Source organism: Xiphophorus couchianus, chromosome 6, assembly GCF_001444195.1.
Source record: "Xiphophorus couchianus chromosome 6, X_couchianus-1.0, whole genome shotgun sequence".
NCBI classification, from domain to species: Eukaryota; Metazoa; Chordata; class Actinopteri; order Cyprinodontiformes; family Poeciliidae; genus Xiphophorus; species Xiphophorus couchianus.
The window spans coordinates 4,008,987-4,027,751 of NC_040233.1; the positions used below are offsets into that span (position 1 = coordinate 4,008,987).

The following is an 18,765-nucleotide window of genomic DNA, read 5'->3' on the forward strand; positions in this document are numbered from 1 at the left end:
AAAAACCCCCACAACAAACAACTTTGCATTTGTTCTACCCAGAACTCTTCAAGTGGCATAGTTTAGCTTCACCTGGTTCAAATTCTTTAAAAAAGGAAAAGAAACAACTAATGAAGCACCTTACAACACACACACACACACACACATATATATATATATATAACAACCTATAAAACGTGGAGTGCACAAGCGGCTGTTTTCACCGATTCTTTTATTCACAGCTACTTCACATGAAATTGACAGTTTTAAATTGTTTTATAGTTTTCAGATATTTCCTGTCACGACTTTATTGTTCATCACGTTTACATACACAAATATTCTTTGTATTTTATGGAGACACTGTTTCTGCAGCAAGAGCAGATTCATTCATTAAGCTAAAAAAAAATTCTGACCACTTGGGGGCGCCAACAGTCTGAACATTAAGCTGACCTTTTAGAAATCTCCACAATACTATTGGTGATTAGCGTCCGTCCGTCCATCCATCCATCCATCCATCCATCCAGGGGCTGGGAGGGCTGCTGGTGCCCATCTCCAGTGAACGTTTTGGGCAAGAGGCGGGGTACACCCTGGACAGGTCGCCAAAAAAGACCCTAAATAAATAAATAAATAAAAAGAAAACAGTTTAAAATGAAAAACTTCCAATTCTAGAGTAAGAGTAATTTGTACCCACAGTGTGTATGTGATGTGATCATAGTGTGTGTGGAGTGATAAACAGAAGATGAGTAGGATCAAATTAATCATAAAATAATTTGAAAAAATGAATTTGATAAAATGATTCCTGTTGCTTTCTGGGTTTTTACCTTTAATGGGGTTTTTTTTTTTAGTTTTTGTGACTTTATTCAGAATTAACAATGAAGAGTCATTAAACAGAATTTTCAGGTTCACTTCCAGTAGAGCTGATTATGATGGTGTGTGGCTCTAAGCAGCTGCTCGCTGCTGGATTGTGAGGTTTTGCTGTGGAAGGTCAAACATGCTAAATTACAGATAACTAATAAATGAAATAGTTTTTAAATGTCTGACTGAATGCTACTTTCAAAGTGACCCGGGATTAGTTCACCATGTTGGCCTAAATATGTTGTAATTTTCCTATTAACTAAAAAACTGCTGTTTGTGACATGCCAAAACTCATAATTACTTCAAAAATGTACATCTTTTGTTACAGATGGAGGTCGCCATTTTTTCACCGATGGCTTGATGACGTCATGAGGTCCATTCTGTACTGGAATCTGCAGCGTAAACACAGGAAGGTTAACTTTACCTGAGTGGTTGTTTATCATAGTGCGTTTGCCACATAAAAAATAGAAGAGAGCCAGAGCCGAACACAACTTCCGAAGGACCTACACTTGTGCCCTCAACATTTCTCTCCAGAAGACTTTGAGTCATTTGTATGAGCAAAACCGACAAAGGCTCTAAACAGGCGATCGTTGCCTCAACGAGCAAAAAATAAATGCCATGCTGAGACAGGTGGAGCTGGAAGCTCTTTGAGATGCTAACTGAGTTATACTGCCTCCAGTACTGAATAGGAAACCACTGATCCTACCGGACCAAGACTGGGCCATAAACAACTGTTGCCGAACCGGACACAGAGCTATAGAGCTACTTACCAGATCACACAATCTGACTAGAGGTAAGTGTAGCAGCAGCGGCAAAACACCAGTGCCGGTCAACTCTCTCCTCTTCCTCTTTTGGTCCTCCTCACCTTCATCACCTCTTGTGATTCCTACATTCCGATCTATTTCAACGCGTTCAGATTGAAAAGGCTTAATGCCTTTTCAAAACTCAACGCTGTTTTGGCTGGCAGTTTGACCAATACACATCATTTGACCAGAATGCATTGCAGCGTGAACAACAAGGCGACGTTCGTGTGACAATATTTTTTTTTTTTTACATTTTATAAAACCTAAACAGTCTACAGTAATATTGCTATATTGTTTTTACGTCTAAAATAGATATTTCTCAAATAAAGTGAATTGTTACAACTAATCATGGATCTGAGAGTTTTTCATGATGGGCACAAGAACGAGTTGTAGTAGAAACCAGAGCTAACAGCTTACAGTGCCTGTCATAAGTACGCATTATATACCCACTGAGGTTTTTTGTGTTGTGTTTTGTCCACTAGCGTTTTCAAATGAGAAGGTTGGCATCTTTGGGGAATTTAGAAGAAAAGAGAACGCACAAGAGACGATCTGTTTAGACTTTATTGCCAAACATTCATGTTGGACACAGTGCTGGATGCTTGAGCTGCTGATTTACTCGGCAGGGCGAATCTTCATGCTGATGGCCTTGAGAGAATACATACTGCCCTTCCAGCTGTTCCAGATTACTCCAACCTCAAATCTGGTCCCCTCACTGCCCCAGGTGTAGACTCCGTTTGGGTTTCCATACTGGCATGTCGGGCCGAACCAGAAAGCTCCCAGAAAATGTTTTGGACAGTTTTCCGACCCAACGTGTTGATAATAGTCAAAAGTAGCAAATTTATGATAATGAAGATATGTCAGGGTGTCTCCTGCCAATAAGAAAATATTGAAGTTAAAGACAAATGCATTGTTTATCTGGGGGTTTCATAACCTTCATCTGTCTGAATATACAGGTAAACCTGGAACACCAAGACAAGAAAGCAACAACAAATCAGCCAAGCTTTTTTTAGCAGTATCCAGTCTATATCATCATTGCACAAAAATATAAAATCTAACAGGATATTATTATGATTTTATTATAATCATAATAAAATGATTATTTTAATCATTATTTCAATGATTAAAATAAAATCATTAAAGAAGCCTTTTTAAAGCTACACATATAGCTACATATAAAGCTGATGGAGCGAAGTCAGCAGATGCAGCATATGGTGCGAAGAGGTCGCCAACTATAAACCTCCAAACTTCATATGGTCTTCATATGAAGTTTGGAACCAGTCATTTAGGTTTTCCTGAGCTCTCGCTGTAGTTTCTTCTCCTCACTGCTACATGTTTGTGACTCACAGCTGGTTCTGAGACCCACCTGCTCCTCCATCGATGTAACCGTCCACATACAGAGGATAGTCATCCCACTCAGAACCCAGACCGACCGAGGTGTAACGAGCGTACGCCTTGTTTCCTTCAAAGTCCTCCATGTCCACTAACAGCTCGAACCTTTTCTGACTTAGTAAGTTGTGGAGTTTTTCCAGACCTGGAAGAAGAATTACAAAGTTCTGTTTTTTTCTTTTCTTTTTAACACAGTTCAATGTTGTTACTGTTCATGAGCTGCTCTTTGTGTGAGAACAGGATGTCTCACAGTAAATTTTCATTTAAAATATAATGAATTCTTTTTTTTTAAAAGGTTTATTGGCTCTAGTGGCCTTTATTTGACAGTAAATTGACAGGAAAGCGGGTAATGAGAGCTGGGGAAGACATGCGACTAAAGCCATCAGGCCGGGACTTGGACCCAGTCAGCGTCTGCGGTCAGCGTTTCCAGTTCGGTTCTCACCAAGCCAGTACTCTCCGGCGGGATTCCCGAAGCCCATCTTGTAGTCATTCCATTTCCTGTAGAAGCTAACCGAGCCGTCCATCCTTCTCTGGAACGCCTGGCGGGAAGAAAAGGTGATGAACCAACAGATTTCTGAAGCAGTCCTCAAGTTGAAGGAGTTTGCGTTCGCCACATATCATGCACCGCCTGCTGAGCTCTTTCTGCTCCATGACATTGTTGGACAATCTGTGCCGGAACCGCAAAATAATGAAGGCGATTGCTTCTGTGGCAGCTCAAGGGGTGCCTACATGCAATTTATAAATCAAAAAATGTAATTTTGACTTGTCATATTAGTGCTTGAGATATCTTGAAGTGGAATTGCAGATGTGTGACTCTTCAAACGATGAATCCAGCAACATCGATTGAGAAGTCTTGAAAAGAACTTCGAACCGTCACAATGTAACAGAATGTTGTCTTGAATTGTTCTTCTTACTAGTCAGAACGTAAATGCAGATAACTGAAACTAGTGAGTTACATTGAGGATTCAAATGGAATTGAGTCTGGTCAAACCTTATTTTTATATATCTGGAATGCAATTACAGTCAGATGAAACCATTTTTTTTGTTATAACGGTCTGCCACGGTGGTGCAGCCGGAAACCCAGGCGAGGCAAAAAGAAAAGAAAGAAGAAACAACATGAGGTTACAGAATAAAGCAGACGAGGTCCAGGCAGCCTAACATTGATTATACAGTGAACTCAAGTTTCGATTGTAAACTATATACTCCTCTATTTACACTACAATAAGTAGATTATGAATTAATAACTTACATGGTGCATTCTCGTTTGGTTTTCTCTGAGCTGTGTTGAAGGTATAGGGTTGGGCGTTTATTGTATCGTTTATCTTTTACTGTGATAAATTTCTTAACATGACAGGCGTTTGATTTATTGTTGTCAGAATCAGTTCCAGTTATGATGTTTAAAATGCCCCAAAACTGCCCTTAATGTTGGGATTGTTATTTTTTGGTTGTTCAATGAAGGCGTATCGCTTCACATCAATACATTTGAAAATATGATTAAATGCAGTTGTTGTGTGGATTTTAGTGATTTAAATCTTCTTTACGTGACCGAAGTCCCAAAGAAGCACATTACAAATATTACAAATGTTTTTCGAGTGACTATGGCTGCGTCATGCAGTCACAGCCATGCAGTAACCTAAGAAAAAGTGATAAATAGTTCACGTCGTTACTTTTATCGTTTTCAAAGTAACAGCGCCAAAATAAAATCCTGATAAAACTTGAAATCACAGCCGCATAAATGTGAATCTTATGGACCGAATTCAGTCTCATTATTAATAAAAGTAACAAAAGCTCACCTGAAGAACATGAAATGTTTTTATACGACAGATAAACCAGAGCGTGATCTGAGTTCAGATACTCACGGTCCATTTTCCTCCATGTGAGTCCATGTCACAGTAAACCTGCAGACACACAAACTGAAATCTCAGCCTGACTGGTTCATGCTGGTCTGGTGTCTGTCTGGAGTTTGGACGATTTGATGGATGGGAAACTGACCAACATGAACAGGTTTCTGGGAATATTGTGAAATATGTTCCCTGTTTTCACGTTAGACAACAACGAGTCTATAATTCCAACAGGTGTGAATGTACCTGGACACCAGATGTGGATCCAATGGGATAGATGGTGTAAACTCCACTGGGACTGTTGGGATCTTGAAGATAAACGTCGCTGCAGTCCAAAATCAGACTGCTGGCCAACAGAGGAAGCAGCAGGAGGAGAAGAGCTGACAGCAGCTGCAGCAGAGAAACACAAATATTTCTTCCTGCTGCTCGTATCGTGAAGCTCCAAAGTAAAGCAGAGAACATTTCCTGGGAGAACCTCGTGTCTCCAGAGAATGTTTCAGCTCTGTGATCCGTCATTACCAAGGAGCATTCAGAGTTGAATGTGCTGAGCTCACCTTCATAGCCAGAGTTGTGCTGCTGCTGGGATGTAAACTGTGATGTTTGTCAGCTGGAGTTTTCCTGAGTTCTGCTGCAGGAATCTGACGACAGTCTACGGGTTCTCACCTGCTTTTATCACCGACAGATTAATAAACGACCGAGCAGCAGCTGCTGCAGCTGCACACTGATAACACTTCAGACTGGACGGGTGGAAACATGACTCCTTCACAGCTGTGGGCTTGAGGCCGATGGTAAATGATGACTGAGGTCTGAAAAAAATAAATAAAAACACCTGGTGGATGGATTAAAGCTGTTTAAAAAGTCAGAGAACTGAGTTCATTTTCATGTCATTTCTTGAAGGTTTACACTGAAGATTTCTCAGGGGATATTTCACTGAGCGAACGCATGGCACAGCTGTCAGCACACAAAAAAATTATTTCATGCCACATATTTCTGTGGGTTTTTTTTTATAATGGCCATAAGTTTCATAACTGTAATCTTTCTTTTACTGAGCCCTGTATTCTAGTTTTTGTATTTTTATTTTTTTGCTTTTTAAGCCCTTTGCAGGTACCCCTGCTAGCTGCATTTAACCATGCAGATCAGAGGATGTATTGAGATTAAACCTCCTCAGATAACAATTATAACAATAATTAACAATTATTCATTTCTTTAACAGTGTTAAGAAATGGGGCAATTTGGATTCCACAAGTTTTCCATTTGGTGTGCGAACTGGCAGGGTCACATTGCATGGACCCCACGTGTTTTTGTTGTCGTTTGTTTTCACAAGGTTTTTTTTGTGAGTGGTTTTGGGAATTGACTCTCTGACGGTACAACCCCGCAGCCTGACCGTGACACTTCTCACGCTCCTCCTGAGTGACAGCTAAGACCGTGGTAAGGTTACCGACTTACTGAATTTGTTTTTGGGTTATTTGTAGCTCAGCAGCTTGGTTCAACATCTGTCCCATATCCCATACCTTAAGGGGTGGGAGGTTTCAGTCCATTCTCATTGGCTGATCCTCCCATCCCTGTCATGAAAAACAGGTGCAGGTAGAGATTCAGAAATGTCTGCTTCTCTGCATGGGCATCAGGCCCAAGGCATAAGCAATCTAAGCAGCTGCTTACGGCTGCTAAGTGGAAATGCTTTTTTAAAGTAATAATTTCTATGTGATTATATTAACAAAAACACACAATTTCATCAGCTGTGATTTTTTTAACAATAATATATGTTTGATCATGTAGAAATCATTCTTTATACAGGCAAAAAGGCGGCTACCTGGAAGCCCCCTGGTGGCCACTGCACACGTCACTGCAGTGCGCATCCAAACCTCTGAAGATAAGTTAGCAAAACAATGTCGCAAAAAAGGACTTAGGAAAAGAAAGAGGAAGAATAGAAAAAAATCAAGATAAAGGAATGTTCTATTACATTCTCATACAGAGTTAATGAACTTTTTTTTCCTTTGAATTGTTCACATGTGCTACTAGAGTAGTTTGGATTGATCTTGAGCTTTACTGGGGAACATAGAAAAGTTTTTGCTAAATTGCTGGCTGCTTAATTACGTGCGCTGTTGCCTCTGTAATTTGTTAAAATATACATTGATATACTGCTTGACAGATGCTGTATTGTTGCTTTACTTGACGTACTTTTATTTATTTGCATATTATTGGATGCATGTGGCTTGGTGTGGCGCGTAGTTTTTAAATAGTCCTGCACTGCGTGTGTTGTTCAGGTCTAGTTGCCGTCTACAGAAAGCCCTGACTGAAACCCCATAGCACGCCACTGGATAACAGGAATTAAAACTTCTCAATGTTTGTTATTTTCTAGCAAAATGTTTTTACATCAGGCTACATGGCTGCTACATTAATATAGCAATGAGCTACCATGAGCTGTGGTTGGCGATATGTTGTTTGCTGCTGAGCATAATTAATGTGGCTAAAACATTATTTTTACATCAACCAGTAAGTTATGAAACTTCTTCAGGAGCACTGTAAAAATTTCTTTGAAGGCACAGAATTAGCACAGCACCGGTCCACATTCTCATGTGAGAAAGACTCACCTAGTATAAATTACATTTTTAGTTATTGGAATTACTGAATAGAAATTACTTTAATCAAAAGTATGTCATGAAATATACAGATAAACATACATATCTGATGGCGTGACATGTTTTCCAATGACATAGTGGATGAACAAAATTATTTACATGTGATTTTGATTGCTTTACTTTAACATGAACACTGTAATTGCAAAATTGTGTTTATTTTTTATTAGTTGAATATCGAAAAAGGTTTTGTGCACATTTGTAATGGAAACATCTCTGCTAATTTCAATGGCATCTCTGACTATAGATGTCATTAACTTATTAAATTGATCCCGTCTGACTGAAAACGGGGCTTTCATATACTGACGTGACTTTTAGAAGTCAGATAGGTGCCAGTTGGACGCAGCATTGGATTTTTGAAACATTATAAACAGGACGATAAAGACGATCATTTTCTCTCGTAGAAGAAGAAGCGCGCGGTGCACGCTGGGTTTGGTGTAAAGACCCCAAAATGGCTCCTATTAAGAGACACGCTTACGATGCAGAGTTTAAACTGTCAGGTTTGACACCTATTAAAGACAAGTTGAACAAACACAGAAAAGACAAGAGAGTTAGATTCTTTTGTACTCGCAAGGAGAACGGACAGAGATGTGTTTACAGTTACAAATCTCCAACCGCTCTGAAACACATTTGTCCGCTCCTCTCTTTTTATTACTTTCAGAGTCCCTATCACAGCAGGCACTGCAACTCTAAGGGGTGGGGACAAAAGATGTAGTTGCAGTGCTAATGACAATCACTAACTAAACACATGTTATCTTGCATTAAGACACAGAGTAAAAACAGAACAGGTCGTATATCTTCAAGGTGACGATTCTTCAGCTATCTAACAGTTCAAAGGAAGAAGAAGTCCTGCTGAGCAATAAACCCCGTGAGCACGGTTATCACTCTTCTCTTCAGGGAGGCCCTCTTGTGAAGAAGGAGATAAAGTAGATCAAAACATACAGAAACAGTCTTTATGTTGAAAGAAAAGAAAACAATAAAGACATATAAGACGGAGCATCATATAAGTAACACTATTGTTATAAATGAAACAACAAATATATGATAATATATATACATTTCACCTAACATAAGCTCCAGGCGATCAGTCAGGCAGTAGAACACGGGAATAGAGCAGCAGCCAGAGAATTTAACATGAACCAATCAATGGTGCGGAAGTGGATATATATTGTGATTGCACTAACGTTTGATTTACTGTAACAGTATCAGACTGTTTTTTATGTGTTTATTGAATCGAGGAAAAGTTCCCCTCCACTATATGTTATACTTTGCTGTTGTTAAAAGATAAACTGTGTCACGAAAATACCACGTCACTTACTTTACCTCGGGGAAAATAATCAAACAGCTGTTTATTCATTTTGGGAATGAACGGAGTTTTCAGAACGCTGGTTTGTAATTATTAATAAAGTTTGACTGACCTATCTGACTGTTTTGTTGACATTCCCTTTAGCGCAGCTTCATCTAATGGATGCATAATGTAACCCCAGCCTCTACTGTAGCCTCTATTCTATGCGCCTTATAATGCGGTGTGAAAAAAGTTTTAAAATAGGCCATTCATTGAAGGTGCGCCTTATAATGTGGTGCGCCTTATAGTGTGGAAAATACTGTACTTAATTATAAAACCCTGCAGGAAATTATAAGTCAACTAAGCTCCAGTTCCTGCTGCCTGGATGTTTTACCCTCACATTTCTTTAAGAAAGTTCTGCCTGTTATTGCTGCTGATCTGATCCAAATAGTAAACTCATCGCTCTCATCAGGCGTTTTCCCCCAGGCTTTGAAAACAGCAGTAATCAAACCACTTATAAAAAAGAACAATCTGGACAAATCACTAATGCAGAATTACAGGCCGATCTCCAACCTCCCATTCATCAGCAAAGTTATTGAAAAAGCTGTTTAAACAATTAACTAGCTTCCTAACGATAACCAACTGCTTTCACTCCTTCCAGTCTGGTTTTCGTGCTCACCACAGCACGGAGACCGCCCTCGTAAAAGTGTTCAATGACATCCATATAAATACGGACTGTGGCAGAACCACAGTGCTGGTTCTGTTGGACCTCAGTGCAGCTTTTGACACTGTTGACCATGACGTATTACTGAATCGACTGGAGAGTTGGGTCGGACTCTCTGGTCCAGTGCTTAACTGGTTTGAATCTTACATAAAGAACAGGGATTTCTTTGTTTCAATTGGAAACTTCTCATCAAAGAGGTCAAAGGTCACATGTGGGGTACCCCCAGGTTCAATCCTAGGACCCCTTTTATTCAATATTTATATGCTCCCACTAGCTCAGGTTATAACAGGAAGTAATATTAGCTACCATAATTATGCAGATGACACACAGCTCTACATTACGATGCCACCAGGTGACCTTTGACCCCATCCAATCACTGAACAGATGCTTAGAACAGATAAATGTGTGGATGTGCCAAAACTTTCTCCAGCTGAACAGAAACAAAACTGAAGTTATTATTTTTGGACCTAAAGAGGAACAATCTAGAGTTATAGATCTAGAGTTATAGATCTAGAGTTATAGATCTAGAGTTATAGATCTAGAGTCAATGCACAGCTTCAGTTATTACAACTGAAAACCAGCGATCAGGCCGAAACCTGGGAGTAGTGATGGACTCTGACCTGAACCTCCAGAGCCACATAAAGACAGTTACAAAGTCGGCCTTCTATCACCTGAAGAACATGTGGAATCTGGGAATTTTGGGAAAGCCAAGAGTCAAAAGTTAGAGAACAGAGAACAGCTTTATTTCGCTTGCAAGCAGAGAGAGTACTGATCAGTAACACTGTCAGAGCAACTCTGACTACACCACACAGAATTTCAGATTTTATTTAGGTGGAGCAAGACAATTCCTGGAAGCTAAACGATCAACACCCTCTTAGAAGGAAGAGGCAGTAGGTGAAGTTTCAGTCAAACAGAGATCTTAAGCGGGACATCATGACATTGTACTCACCACAAATCACCTTTGTACAGAGTAGTCAGCACAAATGTATTTCCAATAGATGTTTCTCATTTCGCACCCTAAGTTCAATAGTTCAAGCCACAGAGGTGTGAATACTATTTCTTCGTCAGCAGCTAGATGTCTATACATAAAATGAGTTGTTGGAGAGAACTGAGCTGCAAACTCTGCAGAATGTGGTCGGCACTTCCTGTCAAAACGATTTCCTGAAACTAGAAGATGAAGGTGCAGCTCTGAATAGGAGAACAACTTCACCTTTAATAACTAATATATATGATAAAATGTAAGAATTGGATGAATAAGCTGGTTAGTAAAAGTAATAACAGTGTGAATAATTATTTTTCTTAAACATTTCCAGGATTAAAGGACTATTGTCTCAGCCAGATCTAGAGAAACTCATCCATGCGTTTATCTTCAGTCGTATTGATTATTGCAACAGCGTCTTCACAGGTCTGTCCAACAAATCAATCAAACAGCTGCAGCTGATCCAGATGCTGCTGCTGTCGTTCTCACTAAAACCAGGAAAATGGAGCACATAACACCAGTTTTAAAGTCCCTCCACTGGCTCCCTGTAGCTCAAAGAATAGACTTTCAGGTCTTCTCAGGTCTTCCGGTTCTGGTTCTGCTCTGCATCCCCAGAACCAGAACCAAACGAGGAGAAGCAGCTTTCAGCATCTATGCACCACAAATTTGGAACAAACTTCCAGAAAACTGTAAAACAGCTGAAACACTGACTTCTTTTAAATCTCAACTAAAAACCCACCTGTTTAGAATTGTATTTGAAATGTAATCAATTACAAATTTAATGATGGAACTTGACTTAATGTCATGTTTTGATTGTTGATTCTATATTGTAATTGCACAAAAATCCGTGAGGGACGGCGGAGTCCCAGAGCAAAATTCCGTGAAAGAGGTGTACAGAGCCTCTTGTCAGAAGAAAAATGGCGAATGACTGAGGGTCATAACGGAAACCCTGTAAATTCTAGACACTAATAGGTACCATAGAATTGCGCAAAAATCCGTGAGGGACGGCGGAGTCCCTGCTCGAAATTCCGTGAAAGAGATGTACGGAGCCTCGTGCCGCAAGCCCGTTGAAAGGCTGTTTACATCGTTTTAAACTGTGTGATTGTGAGCGTGAGTGGGAATAAAAATAGCAACAGGTATTTTGTTCCATATGACACAGTAGGAGTGTAACAGGTAAACCTTCTATGGATGCAAACTCGACTAAAAACCCACCGGTTTAGGATTGTATTTGAAATGGAACTTGACTTGATGTAATGTTTTGATTGTTGATTCTATGTTGCTGTTGTGATTTGAGTTTCTCTGTGTGTTTATTTTGAGTTCCTGTGTCTCTGAGTCTCCGTTTTGTCCTCCCCTCCCCTTGATTGTTCCCTGGTGTGTCTTGTTTCCTTGATTACCCTCTGTGTATTTAACTCCACCTGTGTTCCTTGTTCCTCGTCGGGTCCTCGTCTATTGTGCGTTCTGTCATTCGTGTCGTCCAGTCGTGTTAACGGTTGCTACCGGCGTCGAGCCCTGGCTTCCACTCGGCCGTGCTGCCCGTTGCTGGACTGTGTTTTTTGTCATTAAAAGGTCATTTATTCATCTTACCTGGGTCTGCTGCGTCTGCCTCACCACATCACTTCATGACAGAAGGACCCGACCAAACTGAAGTGAGGCTCGCTTTAAGTCATGGACCCAGGGGTTTTGTGGAATACTATCGAGGACTATGTGGCAGTTGTGGCTAGCCCATATTCGGCTCATCGGCGCCTGAATATAGCCACGCGCATGGTCCTCATGCTGGACTATTGGATCCCTCGTCTTCCGCACCTGGGTCTGGCAGAGTTGCAGCAGGAGGCTGAGAGGGAGCGCCTGACGGCAATCGCCGTGCTGAAGGGTAACCCTCTGTCTCCCAAGCCGCACAGTCTCTCCGCCAGCCCAGACCCAGCTCCAGCTCCGGGACCAGTAACTCCATCCGGCGCACCCGAGCCCGAATCAGCCGGCTTTCCAGCCGGCGCACCCGAGTCTGCTCGCGCCCCCACTCCTGTTTTTGTCCAATATGTTTTTTTAATGAAAAGGTCAACATCTTCAGGGAAGTTGGACACAAAGAGAGCACACAAGAGATGATCTGTTCAGCCTTTATTGCCAAATATTCATGTTGGATTCGGCAGCTTCCTGCTGGAGTTTTGAGCTACTGATTTACTAAACAGGGCGGATCTTCATGCTGATGGCCTTCAGGGAATAGTCGGGCTGATTGTACTGGACCTTCCAGTCGTTCCAGATTACTCCAACTCCAACATATTCAGATCCATTAGCGCCCCAGATGTAGACCCCGTTTGGGTTTCCATAGTAGCACCTCCAGTACCAGAAAGCTCCTAGAAATGACTGTGCACAGTTGAAAAGCCCGGTGTGCAGATAACGGTCAAAAGTCTGCCACCCTTGTCCATTATGACGTTTCAGAGTGTTTCCTGCAGAAAAATATGTAAATCAAAGCAATTTTGTTTTTTATCTAGTGGTTTTAATAACCTTTATCTACCTGAATATGCTGAACAGGTAGTTGGTTATCAATGAGAACCAAGATATCCCAGGAGAAAAGCTACAAATAAGTCAAACTTTATCAGCAGACTCAGATCCATAAATACTAAAGACCAAGATTCAGATCTTATACAAGAGAGCTGCAGAGGAACGAGATCTAAAAGCATTGGGCTCATTGAGAAACAAATGAGGGCATTAAATAGGAACTTGGTTTCCATAGAGACATTTGGTCTACAGTCATGTGTAAAAGTTAGGACCAATTCCACAAACTGATGGATGAAATATCAGGGATCTGCTGATGACGGAAGTTTCAAACTAGACTTTGATGTTTCAAACTAGACCACTATAGGTCTCAGTTTGAAACATCAAATTTTAACTTGATTTCTCTCCAAGTTTGCCATCATTGAAAACTGCATTTATTTAGGTCAGAAGTGCAACATAGCTCAACCTAGAAAGTAGAATCTTGCAGCTCTGAAGTTGCAGTGAATATTAAGATTATAGTCATTTAGGTTTTTCTGAGCTCTCTCTGTAGTTTCTTCTCCTCACAGTTACATGTTTGTGACTTGCTGACTCACAGCTGGATCTGAAACCCACCTGCTCCTCCATCGATGTAATCACCCACGTGTAGAGAATACCCATCGGACTCAGAACCCACACTGAACGAGGTGTAACGAGCGTACACCTTGTTTCCTTCAAAGTCCTCCATGTCCACTATCAGCTCATACTGTTGGTGCTGAGTGAGGACGTAGACGTTCTCCAGACCTGGAAGAAGAGTTACAAAAATCTGGCTGTTTTTCAAGTCATTGTTGTTCTTTTTATGAGCAGCACTTCAGGTCAGAACATCACGTCTTATATTGTTCTAATTTGACACATAATTGAGACGTTTTTATGCCTCCCTGTCCCTGAAGCTTATTGGATTATTTTTGACTTACAGAGACAGAATTAGCTTCTTCTGACTGACATGAAAAACCTTTACTGTGAGGATCTGTTAGCCGCTGCAGTGTGTTTTCCGGTTCACAGTCAGTCAGTGCTTTCAGTTCGGGTCTCACCAAGCCAGTACTCTCCATCTGCGTTCCCAAAGCCCAACTTGTAGTCATTCCAGTTCCTGTAGAAGTTTACCGTGCCGTCCATCCTTCTCTGGAACACCTGGCGGGAAGAAAAGGTGATGAACCGTCTGAACACAGCTCAGGTTTACTCAGTGAGGACTGATGGATTCAACAGTGAGATGATTCTGGGCTACTACATCACTATAGGTCTCAGTTTGAAACATCAAATTTTAACTTGATTTCTCTCCAAGTTTGCCATTTTGTCAAAAATTCTTGGGGAAATTTTTCACCAAGCTGACTGAAAACCTGTTTGGATGCAATTTAAAACCAGAGGTTTTAAAAGACTTCAGAGCACAGAATCTACACTCTTCTGTGTAGAGTGTAGATGTGATTTTAACTCTGCAGTGGTTCAGATCATAACAGGGGTCCACAGGGCTTGATTCTTGAACCTGTGCTGTTTTCTTTGTATTTCCTGCTTGTTACATTCCTATGAAGCACAACATTGCTTTCTATTGCTATGCCAAAGATAACCAGACTAAAACTTAAGGATCATTGCTCTGTGTAAGCACCAAATTAATTTTTTTTTGGAAGGTCACCTGAAGAACATGAAATGTTTTTATACGACAGATAAACCAGAGCGTGATCTGAGTTCAGATACTCACGGTCCATCTTCCTCCATGTGAGTCCATGTCACAGTAAACCTGCAGACACACAAACTGAAATCTCAGCCTGACTGGTTCATGCTGGTCTGGTGTCTGTCTGTAGTTTGGACGATTTGATGGATGGGAAACTGACCAACATGAACAGGTTTCTGGGAATATTAAGAAACCTTAATATGGCAAGTTTATAATTCCAACAAGTGTGAATGTACCTGGATACCAGGTGTGGAGTCAGTGGGATAGATGGTGTAAACTCCACTGGGACTGTTGGGATACCGACGAAAAATGCTGCTGCAGTCCCGTTGACTGCTGGCCAACAGAGGAACCAGCAGGAGGAGAAGAGCTGACAGCAGCTGCAGCAGAGAAACACAAATATTTCTTCCTGCTGCTCGTATCGTGAAGCTCCAAAGTAAAGCAGAGAACATTTCCTGGGAGAACCTCGTGTCTCCAGAGAATGTTTCAGCTCTGTGATCCGTCATTACCAAGGAGCATTCAGAGTTGAATGTGCTGAGCTCACCTTCATAGCCAGAGTTGTGCTGCTGCTGGGATGTAAACTGTGATGTTTGTCAGCTGGAGTTTTCCTGAGTTCTGCTGCAGGAATCTGACGACAGTCTACGGGTTCTCACCTGCTTTTATCACCGACAGATTAATAAATGACCGAGCAGCAGCTGCTGCAGCTGCACACTGATAACACTTCAGACTGGACGGGTGGAAACATGACTCCTTCACAGCTGTGGGCTTGAGGCCGATGGTAAATGATGACTGAGGTCTGAAAAAAATAAATAAAAACACCTGGTGGATGGATTAAAGCTGTTTATAGAACCACAATCCCTTTGGTTAGCAGTGTCTGTCCACTGACCTGCACTTAATCATCATAGTATGTTGAGCACAAACATATTCAAATGAATAAACAAGTGAAAGTTTTTTAGAACTTTGAACTGAACGATGCTGTTTTTTAAGTCAGAAACGAGGTGAGAACTCATTTTGACGTTATTTAATGATGCTCTGTTTGGGGGTGAGCAAAAAATGTATGCTGGATTTTTCAGGGGCAAACATAACATATTTCACTGACTAAAAGCATATCGCTTTCCGCCAAGGTGCACGATCAGCTGCTGCGTTTCCATTAAAGCAATAGTGCAAATTGAAATTACAAAAATAAATTTGCTGTGTTGAAACACGATAGTTTCGGAAAAAAAAAAAAAAAAACCCTTCACGTTTTTTGATCAAACGTTTTTGGGGTAGGATGAGGTGGTTTTTCAGCTGTTTTGCAAAACTGCAACACAAACACTTTTTTCACATCACAAGTCTCATGATCAGCAGCTGGATGTTGCTACTGACAGAAACTACAAAGGAGACAACAGGAAGTCGTAGTAGGATGACGGCTTGTTTTTGTGTTTTTCTGGCTCCACCAGAGCTCTCACAGCATCACAGCGTTTATTAAAAGTTGCGCGTCATTCAAATGCATCGAATCCATAGCTGTTCTGTAAAATCGCAAGATTACAATTCAACCCAAAACGCCGCATACCCAGCCGCTCCCAGGTACAAGTGGTTCGTCATTCAAACATGTCCTCTGACGGCTGATAGGTAGCGCCAGCACCATGTCTGAATTATGAATATCATGTAACTGTTGACACTTTACCGTTTGCTGCCACGATTTATCACACGAAATAACTTATTCATGTGTGATTTTAATTTCATTTCTTATTTAATGGAAACGCCGCGATTGCAAAATAGTGATTTTTCAACATTAGCAGAACGTCGACAAAGATTTGCGCACATTTGTAATGGAGACGCCTCTAGTGACGTTCTTAGCAAACCTGTTGTCAGTTGTGGGCTCGACGCTCCGGGGACGACGAATGACGACGAGAAGCGACAGTTTTCCAACATCCCAGGTGTTTGCTCTGCAATCATGTAACATTTAGACAACGGGGGGCAATCAGCCATTGAGGATGGAGCAGATGGTGGGACACACATTGCGAAAAAGAAATCGTCCAGCTACCAGTTGGGCATTGACTAATACTGATAACTTTTGACATCTTAAATTATTTAAATTGAACATATCAGATAAGCTTATCTAGTAGTTAGTAAAGGATAGCTTGAACTATGAGGAAAAACCTGATTCTATGGAACATATTTTTGTGGTGTTTGATATAACGTCCATGTGTTTCATAACTGTAATCGTTTTTCTATTGAGACTTGTATTCTGGAGTTTTTGTATTTTCACTTTTTGCTTCTTCAGTTCCCTGTAGGTTCCCATGGTAACTGCTGTCCTCTCAGATGATATATTGACCTGAAACCTCCTCAGTCGGGACTTTCAAGATGTTACTAGCATTTTTAACAACTCTGCAGAGTTTTTTTTTTTTTTTTTTAGATGTTTGTAGCTCAGCAGCTTGGTTCAACATCTGCCCCATATCCCACAGCTCACTGGGTGGGAGGTTCTGGAATGTTCTCATTGGTTGATTGTCCCATCATTATCTATATGTGTCATGAAAAATCAACGCAGGGTTCTGTAAAGATCCAGAAATATCTGCTTCTGCAGTGCATAGCAGATCTGTCCTGAGTTTCAGAAGGATGCTTATTGAAGATCTTTCATTTCTAAAACTCTCGGAATGAAAAATGTGGAAATAGGCCAACGATCCAGATACCATCACCAATGTTTGATACATTCAAGGGGTTTCTCCCAGCCATTGCGTATGATGATGAGGCCTTTGTGAAGATAAAAATCTCTGCCTGTTTTATTTGTCCTTTGTTTCTATCTGCAATCGTCCCGATACACCATCATGCAAAATTTATAGTAGCCGTTTTTAGAAGAACAAAAAACACCAAATAGACAAATGGTGACTTTCTTATTTTAGGAGCGTGTTGTTTGAGTTGGATAACATAGTTCTGACTCCTAGGATGAAATTATCAATCTCGTGGATAAAAACAGCTCAGTACAAAAAGATTGGCTGATTGCACCTGTGTGACAGTCAGTAATACGGACTATTCTACAGAATAGGAAGACTAATACCGTGGCTAATAGTTGGAGTAAAAGCGCTCTGGATCAGAAAATATCACTATCAGCAAAAACATAGTCAGACATCAGGATGGGTCAAAGTGTCTCCACTGGCTTAGAGGGAGAAACAGCGTGTCAGGCGATGAAGTGATGAAGCTGAGCGTATAGACAAAGCCTGGGCTGAACTTTATTTTATGCTACAACGGAACGAGCCAGCAATGTAATAAATGTGAAGTTGTTGCGAACGCATTCCTTGTTTGCATTTATTTTCCAACCATTAGCTCCCAGAAGCAGTCGACTCCTTTCCTCGATGGATCACTTTCAACAAATATTCCAAGCACAGAACTGATCATGTGGTGGATTTCTGCCGATGGCAGTAGGACCACAGGGAGCTGGACTGCTTCACATATTATCTCTCAAGTCATATTGTCAGGATATAATGTCCATCCATCCATTTTCTAACACCCCTGTCGGGAGGGGTGCTGGTCTGTCTCCAGCTAACGTTTCAGACGAGAAGCGGGGTTCACCCTGGACTGGTCACCAGTCTGTCGCAGGGCAACACAGAGACAGACAGGACAAACAACCATGCACTCACACACACACCTAGGGAGAATTTAGAGAAACCAATTTACCTGACAGTCATGTTTTTGGACTCTGGGAGGAAGCTGGAGAACCCGGAGAGAACCCACACATGCACAGGGAGAACATGCAAACTCAGTGCAGAAAGACCTCGGGCCGAGAATCGAACCCAGAACCTTTTTGCTGCAAGGCAACAGTTCTAAAATGTCAGATTTAACAAATATGTAAAAATAAAAAAGTTACCCTATTAATTTTTAATAGTTTTTGCAAGGTACTCTGATTAAGACAAGCTTGAAATGATACTGAACTTTTTCTCTGAAAAAAGAAGTGAAGAAATTGTCAACTTTATGTCAAAGGATCAGTTTCACTGTGGCAAACAAACTAGATCCACAAATATCTATCAGATAATATCTATCTCGTATCTGGTAATCAGGTAATTAATATTCCTAAAGGAAAAAATAGATTATGATTATGCCTTATTTCCAGTGAT

General features: G+C 40.9%; 2 protein-coding genes across 2 annotated transcripts; both read right to left on the minus strand.

Moving 5' to 3' along the window:
* Positions 1-2,180: 2,180 nt before the first annotated feature.
* Positions 2,181-5,561, minus strand: LOC114146066 (microfibril-associated glycoprotein 4-like). Its single transcript, XM_028019825.1, has 6 exons — positions 5,419-5,561; positions 5,111-5,254; positions 4,883-4,921; positions 3,466-3,562; positions 3,001-3,168; positions 2,181-2,506 (listed from the first exon to the last, which is right to left on the minus strand). The coding sequence occupies exons 1-6, from the start codon at positions 5,422-5,424 to the stop codon at positions 2,250-2,252; spliced, it is 711 nt and encodes a 236-aa protein (XP_027875626.1). The 5' UTR covers positions 5,425-5,561; the 3' UTR covers positions 2,181-2,249.
* A 7,024-nt stretch (positions 5,562-12,585) lies between these two features.
* LOC114146950 (microfibril-associated glycoprotein 4-like) lies at positions 12,586-15,372 on the minus strand. The gene is made up of 6 exons (XM_028021416.1): positions 15,219-15,372; positions 14,914-15,054; positions 14,705-14,743; positions 14,046-14,142; positions 13,591-13,758; positions 12,586-12,929 (listed from the first exon to the last, which is right to left on the minus strand). The coding sequence occupies exons 1-6, from the start codon at positions 15,222-15,224 to the stop codon at positions 12,664-12,666; spliced, it is 717 nt and encodes a 238-aa protein (XP_027877217.1). The 5' UTR covers positions 15,225-15,372; the 3' UTR covers positions 12,586-12,663.
* Positions 15,373-18,765: the final 3,393 nt, after the last annotated feature.